This window comes from Nerophis ophidion, linkage group LG14 (genome assembly GCF_033978795.1).
Source record: "Nerophis ophidion isolate RoL-2023_Sa linkage group LG14, RoL_Noph_v1.0, whole genome shotgun sequence".
Lineage (NCBI taxonomy): Eukaryota > Metazoa > Chordata > Actinopteri > Syngnathiformes > Syngnathidae > Nerophis > Nerophis ophidion.
Window position 1 is genome coordinate 28888143 of NC_084624.1, and position 9560 is coordinate 28897702.

At 38.4% G+C, this 9560-nt stretch overlaps 1 protein-coding gene across 4 annotated transcripts in view; it reads right to left on the reverse strand.

Moving 5' to 3' along the window:
* LOC133568414 (laminin subunit alpha-3-like) overlaps window positions 1-9560 on the reverse strand; it is a 183812-nt gene that overhangs the window by 116476 nt on the left and 57776 nt on the right. For all 4 annotated transcript variants that reach the window (XM_061920318.1, XM_061920317.1, XM_061920319.1 and 1 more), the window contains 6 exons: window positions 8637-8754; window positions 5232-5350; window positions 4972-5142; window positions 4329-4429; window positions 2596-2711; window positions 314-432 (listed from right to left, as the gene is read on the reverse strand). In XM_061920318.1, the coding sequence (XP_061776302.1) occupies window positions 314-432; window positions 2596-2711; window positions 4329-4429; window positions 4972-5142; window positions 5232-5350; window positions 8637-8754 (744 nt within the window). The remainder of the gene's footprint in view (window positions 1-313; window positions 433-2595; window positions 2712-4328; window positions 4430-4971; window positions 5143-5231; window positions 5351-8636; window positions 8755-9560) is intronic.

Below are 9560 nucleotides of genomic sequence, written 5' to 3' on the forward strand. Positions count from 1 at the left end.
AAACAATATAATTTTCATGGTAATTATTGCAATGTAGAATTGCAGGTCATGTAGCTTAAAAAGGTAGCAAAAATGTTACAAAAAGCTGTCAGTTTGATGCAGCGTACATATTGGTGTGCACACATGTCCCATAATAGGCAGCATGGGACAAAATAAACTTGGAGATTATTGTCATGAAAAGTCAGTTCCAGGCCTGAGCATAGCAGGTGGGATCAGCTGAGGTCAGATTGTCTTATACACTCTTGTTGACCTCCTTCCAAACTTAACACACATACACAGGACTCAGTTTAGACTTGACAAGCCTGCTTCATACCTGGCAGTTAATACACACTCCTCCTCCGCTGTATCTGCCGAAGATGTCTAAACTTGCTCTCCTCGCTTCCACCTCTGGATCGTAATAACAGTCAGTGGCATGGGACAAACACTGGCAGGCTGAGAAGGAAAAACCCCCACCACACACAAACACGCACACACATTATTAATATATAGGCTCAGCAAGATTCACTTGAACTCTGCGGAAAATTCATATGGGACGAGACTGCTTGTTAAGTTTTACTAGAAACTATAAAATCCTAATAATATGCATTTTTCTCTTTGTGTCCTATTAATGATTATTTTGACAGAGCCTGAAGGTGTTTTGAAGCCCGTACCCTTTTCAATTAGACTTTTAACCCCCCCATTAAATATACACATTGCATGTATCTTAAACACTTACTGTATATATCCTTTTCACAATTTAATATTTGTAAAAATAATGTATTAAATTAAATTTTTGGAACATAAACACGTGGCTGTTGGAATACTTATTGAGTATTTATATGCAATAGTCCTGTTTATTTAATTGATTTAATCAGTTTACTTTACATTAATATTATTATTATATTGCTATTATTACAGTAATTTATTTCAGACCCAGAGGGATCCATATCATGGAAAAAAAACATACTACAACTGTGGAGAGGGGCGTGTTCCGCGCGTCCCCTGCGGGCGGGGTGTGTGCAGGGGCCGGCCATGAAGCAGCCAACAGGTGAGTGGATACCTCAGCTGGAACGAGTGATCTAATCACCTGTTCCCTTTATTAGCAGCGCTGGAGACCATGAAAGGGGGAGAGGCATGCGGACGCAGGACAGACGCACAGAGACGAACAAGGGACAGCTGAAAAGCTGGACAGACGGACAATTGTGTAAAGTAAAAGATGTACTAAAGACTGTGTCAAACCTGAGAAGCTGAACAGACGGACAATTGTGTAAAGTAAAAGATGTATTAAATACTGTGTCAAACCTGTATCCTGAGCTGTGTGATACTGTGGTCAGAAGAAGCCGGGCGAGACACAGGAAACCTCCACACAACATACAGTACATTATTATTATTATTAATTGGTTTTTTTACAACATAATTTTTAAAGCTTATGTAAAAGTACAATTTATTGAATCCAATTAGTTTTTTTAACATAATTATTTATTTCCTGTAGTTAAAATTATTTTTACCACAATAATAAAGTCTCATGAGAATAACCCATAATTTTACTATTAAAAAAAATCTTAACAATGTAACTTTATTCTTGCAATATTCCATCCGTGCCAAATACAATTATTTAAATTTTTAAAATGTGTAAAAAATAATAGATAACCCCATTACATATCTATTGTACTTATTTTTAATATTATACACTGTAATGTCAATCTGATAGTTTCCTTTTTATTATTTACTTTGCTTTGTTTTAAACATGTCCGAAATAAAATACTACTACTACAAATTATAAATAAATGCTAATATAGATCACAGGTGTCAAACTTAACCACATCTGACCTACAGATTCATTTTATGTGGATTTTATCTTTGAGAAGCCACTTAATTTTTCTTGTGAAATGTATTTTTATATTTACAGAAAAAAATGGTGCTGCATGCAACGCATCTTTTTAATGCAACTTTATTTGGAGCTGAACTTTATTACCTGCTGGTCATCTTGACTTTTGATTCCAAAGCAGTTTGTTGGTTAATAATGGTACATATCAAATGAAGGGCCAATAATTTAACGACCATGGTTAATTATCCTATATTTCTATATGATTTGGGAGTTACAAGCAGCCCTGTGACGGCAGTCGTAAATGTGTGGTCCACAATTAAAAATGAGTTTGCCACCCCTGATATGGATACTGAAATGGTATTTTCTTCCACCTCACTCGCTCCTTTAATTTTTTCTAAATATTCTGTGACTTTTTCTTTTTTCTAGTATGCCTTTTTCAGGCAATGTGTATCATTATTTTATGGTAGTCTGTGTTGTTGCAGTGCATTTCCACTTGTGCACTGATCTGATTACAAGTCTCTCAAAGTTTTCCTCAAAGATCACATTAAAGAAGCGAGCTCCTTGTCAACAGTCCAGTGCAATTAGGTTGCAGCTTACAAAGGCTCTGTTTGGCTGACTGGATGGTTTGTTTATAAACTAGTAAGGTGGCATAGAAGGCCTTGGTGGATATTAGTGTGCGCTCTTCCTCAAACATGGAATAGGTGGAATGTTCTCCTTACTCTCTCTCTGAGTGATACCATATGAGGGCATCAACTACAGCAGTTCTTAAGTGTATCGTGTGTACTTACGCTGACACTCATTTGGGTTGTCAACAGTCGCGGCGTGCCATCTCTTCTGGTTGAAGCCTGGACAGCAGCGTTCACATGACTCGCCACAGGTGTTGTGTTGGCACTCACATTGAAGCCTGAAGACAGGACACAGACTAAATAGTCATATGATATAAGAGATACGTGTAGACTACACTATGACTCAAGTAAACAACACCAAAATTGTGTATGTTCCACTGAAAGTATAAAACATTACACACGGTGCTCAAAAATCTATCAAAACGTTTTAATACTACTTTGGTAAGCTATGAAGCCACACCGCTTGATGGATTGTACTGTGCTTCAACATACGAGTATTATTGTGGTGTGTGTATAAGTTAAGACATATTATCTGGTTTTGTTTAACAACATTATTTAAAAGCAACTTTTCTTACCTTCTGGTACCTGCTGATCTGTATTTGGGATCTGCATAAGTCCTTAACATTTGCGCGAGTCCGCCTCTGTAGTCCGTGGCGACCCCGTAGTCGATAAGTTTCTTATTTTTCTCTACCTTCTCGTTATGGGACATTTACCCTCCGCTGTTGCCATTTGTAATATAAAGTAGTGTAAAGTTCTTACTTATATCTGTCAGTAAACTCGCAATGAAAGCGCTAAAACATAGCGGTGTAGTGAGTTTACATAATTCACCCAAGTAACTTTAGTTTTTAGAGAGTTCCAGTTAGACATTTTTCACGGCACACATTTCCGGTGTTGTTGTTGCACTAGTGAGCCACGGATGAGGAGATGCTGCTCTGTTATCAATTTAAGTAAAGTCTGAATGTCATTAAAACAGTTAGCTCCATCTTTTGACAATTGTTCCACTTCCGTCCTTGCACGCTGCACGGCTACAACAAAGATGATGAAGAAAAGATGCTGCCGAAGGTGAGCCTCGTAAATAAGACCGCCCACAAAACAGCGCATCCTGAAGCGACTGTCAGAAAGCGGCTTAAAGATGATCTGTAAAATATAATCTATGTAACATTTTGACCAAATAACCACTATTGCATGTTATGTAGACCACAAGGAAGTATTTTCAATTTAGAAAAAAATAAATAAATAACACAACTCCTTTAATGCGCCCAATAATCCAGTGCGCCTTTTGTATGAAAATAGACCTGACAAGACGCGCACATCGGCAGTCGCCCTATGGTCCGGAAAATACGATAGTTTTCAAACAGCCGAGAAGCGCAATTGGCATTTTAAAGTTCATATAGAGGTAGATAACGCTGCTGTATGCTGACCATGAATGATTCTTCAAATGCAGATAATGCCATCTGTCTCCAAAATTTAAGCTCAAAACAAAAGTAAAACTTTCAATTTTTGGCTTCTGTTAACATCTAACAATCAAAACAAGTGTGACCTATACCCATGAATGACTTCTATACAGGACACAGAGGTCTACTGTGGTTCAGTAGAGTAGCACTTTTGTAGCACATCTTTCAAAGGATTACACCATTTGTTTACAATGTTACAGTCGGTTATCACGGCAGGTAACAATCCTGTGCCTTTCTTCATTGACAAACACATGAGCTCACAAGAGTCGCCAAGCAGGTCGGCTGAATGTTTCCATTGTGCAAAACTTCTGTTAATGAATAAACGACGGAACATATGCAGGAAATGGATCAACAGGCAGGATTTGGAAGTTAACATTTGACAAGCTCAGGTTGAGTGGTGCAAAAAAAAAAAAAAAAGCTAACTGTAGAAGGATGACTTACTTGTTTGGGTTTTCTGCGTTGAGACCGGCACCGCACACCTGAGCGTGGCCGTGACACACGCAGCGTCCGCCAATGCTGATGTCTTTGATGCTGTAGTAGTACTGAGCAGAAACGCACAAAAACATCAAAACCAGAGTCAGTCTTGGCATCGGGAACTAAGTGTGGAGATAAGTTTTATGATGGGGTGACTCACGGCGGTGGGCAAACTGATAAACAGTTGTCAACACGGACTCATTTAAAAGTAACTGAAATGATCCATCCTGATACATTTATTTGAATAGCAGTTTAAAAAAGTTACTTTTCATGACACGACACAATAGTGCATGTACTGTAATTCCTATTAGAAACATACACTGGCCACATTGTTTTGAGATAAGAGCTGTCTCTTGGCGAACTATTAAAGGCGAAATGCTGTTGTTTTGTAATTTTTTGCATCATTAACAGTCCTTATAAATACATGTTAGAAAATGTATGATAATAATGGAGCCCAAAGGAGTCGCTCTATTCTGCCTGTAAAGCACTTAAAAAACATCCAAACACCTCTATCCAGGTTTTATATGCACACGGATGCAAGATACTGTCAACACAACGCCATAGAATGAAAGTGCTCCAGTTCTGGGGGATTTTTTTTTTTTGCACTCACCCTGCGTGTGACGGTGGGGTCTCTCTGGGCCTTGCTGATCAGGTGACCCAGCAGCGTGTTGGTGCGGAGGAAGCGTAGGCGCACGTTGGTGGCCCTAGTGAAGTCCTGCAGCACGGGTGAGCGGGTGAAGTCTTCGGATCCTGGCCGACCATTGATCAAGGACACCACAACCTGGACGTCACAAGATTTTATTTGTTGACACTTAGCAGTCATGAAAGTTTGATTTAGTAAACATGCTTGTTGGCATTTAATGAATTTACCTCTCCGTTCTCCAGAGGGACGATTCGAGAATATTCTGTGGTGCAAAGCTGATCGTCGTCGTTCACGACTCGAGCGTTGGGCTGCTTTCCGAACCTTTCAATGCATTCGTGCTTTGAATCTGTACAGAAATAAACTGCCTTAGTTTGCTTAATTTAATAATCAGTATAATAATATATAATAACTAGAATTTGCAATTCCAAAAGGCATTGCGTGTTAACGCCCTATGTGCGCGAGCCGCTGAGCCGCCAATACGCAGGAGTGGAATGGTTTAAATCTGATGAGAAATGTGGGTTGTGCAGTAGATTGTGTAATGCCCATTCATTGTCAATGAGGAAAAATTCTGGCAAAACCGGAAATTTGCGTTCGATATATCAGAAGCGCTGTGATGAGGTGGTGACTTGTCCAGGGTGTACAACGCCTTCCGCCCGATTGTAGCTGGGAAAGGCGCCAGCGCCCCCCGCCACCCCAAAGGGAATAAGCGGTAGGAAATGGATGGATGGATGGAAATGGATGGATGGATATTGGAAGCGTAATGTGGGTGGATCGTTGAAAGGTCGGAATATGATTTAAAAATGGTGAAAATTTTGAGAATTTAGGACTTGGTAGAATGGGAAATTCCTGGAAATTTGGGAAATTCAGGAAAACCGGGAATGTTTTTAAATATTGATACTAGCACAATCGTCATAAATTATATGAATTGGTTGGCGTTGGAATTTTTGGAATCAGTTGAAAAATGTTGATGTAGTAACAGTTCGTCTTAAGAATGGGTACTTCCTGGAATTTCGGGAAAACCAGGAATTCGTACCAAAAAAATAGCAGCCGTTGTTTTCCCAACTAAAAGGAAGGCTTTGAAGGGGAAGTGGTCAAAAACGGTTGAAAAATGTGGACTCTGAAAGCTTTTCAGGAAGCGGTGAAAATAGGGCTTTGGAAATCTAGGAATTTTGGGAATTTCTGGATTATTTTTTTAATTTAGTTTCATTAAATGGTAGTTTGATCGTCTAAGTTAAGTGGAGTGTGTGGATGGTGGAACAGTTTAAATATGATGAGAAATGTGGGTTGTGCAGTAGATTGTATTGTGCCCTTTCATTGTCATTGAGGAGAACATTTTGGGAAAAACGAAAATTTGGGGAAATTTGCGTTTGATATATCAGAAGAGTAATGTGGGTTGATGATTGAAAGGTCGGAATCAGATTTAAAAATAGTGCAACATTTTGAGAATTTGGGGCCTTGAAGTGTGGGAAATTCCTGGAAATTTCGGAATTTCAGGAAAAACAAGAATTTTATAAAATATTGATAATTTCACAATTGTCAGAAATTATATGAATGGGTTGGTGATAATTTTTGAAATCAGTTGAAAAATGTTGACAGTAACGGTTTGAATTGAGAATGGGTATTTTGGTATTCCTGGAAATTTGCGAAAACCGGGAATTTGTACAAAAAAATTAGGAGCCTTTGTTGTCTGTCCCAACTAAGAGGAATGATTTGAAGGTGAAAAGGTCCAATCGGTCTAAAAATGTGCACTCTGAATATTTTTTTATTTAGTTTGATTAAATGGTAGTTTTTTTATTCAAGGTGATTGAAGTGTGTTGATGGTGGAACGGTTAAAATCTGATGAGAAATATGGGTTGTGCATTAGATTGTATAATGCCCATTCATTGTCAATGAGGAGAAAATTCCGGGAAAAAAGGAAATTTGGGGAAAGGGAAAACCTGTTTTGCGTTCAATATAGTGGAACATTAGTGTGCGTGGGTGGTTGAAAGGTCCGAATTTGAATTTAAAATGACGCAAAATTTTGAGAATTTAGGGCACTGTAGAACTCTGAATACGTCCATTCATTTGAATGGGAAATTCCTGGAAATTTAGGAATTTCGGGAAAACCGGGAATTTTTGAAAATATTGATGTAGCACAATTTTCAGAAATTATATGAATAAGTTCCATCCATCCATTTTCTACCGCTCAGGGGCGCCGCTAGGGATTTTGGGCCCCATGAAAAGAATCTTTACAGGGCCCCCAACACATAATTTCATATAATTTCATCATCATTAGGGGCATCTCTGGGCCCCCCTCCATCATGGGCCCCTAGAATCCGTCTCCTTTACCCCCCCTTTTCGGCGCCCCTGCTACCGCTTATTCCCTTTGGGGTCGCGGGGGACGCTGGTGCCTATCTCAGTTGGTGTTGGAATTTTTTTAATTAGTTGAAAAATATTAACGCACTAACAGTTTGATTTGAGAATGGGTATCTCGGAATTCCTGGAATTTTGGGAAAACCGGGAATGTGTACGAAAAAAAAATAGGAGCCTTTGTTGTCCCGACTGACTAAGAGGAACATTTTGAAAGTGAAATGGTCAAAAACGGTTGAAAAATGTGGACTCTGAAAACTTTTCAGGAAGAGGTGAAAATAGGGCTGTGGAAATCTAGGAATTCTGGGAATTTCTGGAATATTATGATTACATCGATATCTTTTATCGTCACAAAATCTTTTTCCCTTTTTTTAAAATTCATATTATGTTTATAAAGTCAGGAAATATGTCCCTGGACACATGAGGACTTTTAATATGACCAATGTATGATCCTGAACTACTTGGTATCGGATCGGTACCTAAATTTGCGGTGTCATCCAAAACTAATGTAAAGCATCCAAACAACAGAAGAATAAGTGATTATTACATTTTAACAGAAGTGTAGATAGAGCATGTTGAAAGAAAGCAGATATTAACAGTAAATCAACAAGTGGAATAATAATATTTTTTTACAGCTTGTCCCTCATAATTTTGACAAAATAATAGAATGAGAAATGACACAATATGCTACTGCATATGTCAGCAGATAAATTAGGAGCTTTTGTTTGCTTACTTACTAATAAAAGACAAGTTGTCGAGTATGTTCATTATTTTATTCAAGGACAAAATTGTTCTTAGCTTGCAATAAAAAACATATGATTAATGTACCCCTAAGATTGTAGCTGAGATAGGCGCCAGCACCCCCCGCGACCCCAAAAAAGGGAATAAGCGGTAGAAAATGGATGGATGGATGGATGATTAATGTACCCTAAGATTTTTTGTAGTCCCCTTTATTTAGAAAATAATCGAAATGTATCGAAAAGTATCAAAATACATTTTGGTACCAGGACCGGTACCAAAATATTGGTATCGGGACAACCCTAATAGAAATAAACAAAGATTTCATTAAATGGAGGCCATATTTGTAAATAGAAGATCTAAAACCAGAGTTGCACAATATCCCAAGGGACAAATAAACCTGGCAGTAGTACAATTGGTAAGGAGTTGAGGTTGAACGTGTAGGCATGACATGTTTGTTGCTATTTGATGCTGACCTGATAAAGTAACCGCACGTTTTGTTTGAGGGCAACTAAAGACACAGGACCATTAAAGTAAGAACTTACGTGCAAAATACTGCCAGGGGATGAAGGTCTTGCCGTTATCCACAGAGCGCTCCAGCACCCACAGGTCGGGTCGTGGCGAATTAGCAAACTTTATGATGACATAGGCAACATGGAAGAGCTGAAAAAAAAAAACCCACCACCAATATAATGGTTAAAAGTGAGAGAAATCGTAGTGGCTTGGAGACTTCACAGTTTTTACAGAATGACAAAAAATGGTCCAAACATTTCTATGCAGAGTCAATAAAAGCAGTAGTTTAGTGAAAATTCCTCAACTTATGCCCACATGATCTGCTCTCTGAAGGCTCTATCTTCTCCTCCTATCACAAACAAATGGCGGAACATTATGTCTGGAATTGTTTCGGGCAGAGCGGAGATTTCAAAACGTGCATTTTGTCCGCAGACACAATGGGAAGGTAATTTATGCTCATCAAGGCTCTCTTTGTTACAAACTGCCATGGACTCCATGCACAACTAGAAAGCCTCACTTACACAATGGCCACCAGCTGCACCATAGCTGGCATTACAGCTGGAAGAGATGTGACGTCAATGCTAGAAGACATCTTTAGATAGATTGATAGATACATAGATAGATGAATAGTACTTTATAGATTCCTTCAGGAAAGTTCCCTCAGGAAAATTTAAATTCCAGCAGCAGTGTACAGAATTGAGATCGAATCTAAAAAGTAAAAAGTAAATAATGGGGGTACAAATGGAAATAAAATACAAAATATTATAATAAGAATAAAAATAAAAAGCAACAATAAGAATAAAAATATAACAATTAAGAATACAACAAGAGAAACTAAGCAGTAGTGACCATGTTATGAAAAAGTATTGCACTGTTATTTTTGTCATCCTAGTACCCCTCCTCAACCCTAGAGAGGAGTTGTACAGTCTGATGGCGAGTGGGACAAAGGAGTTTTT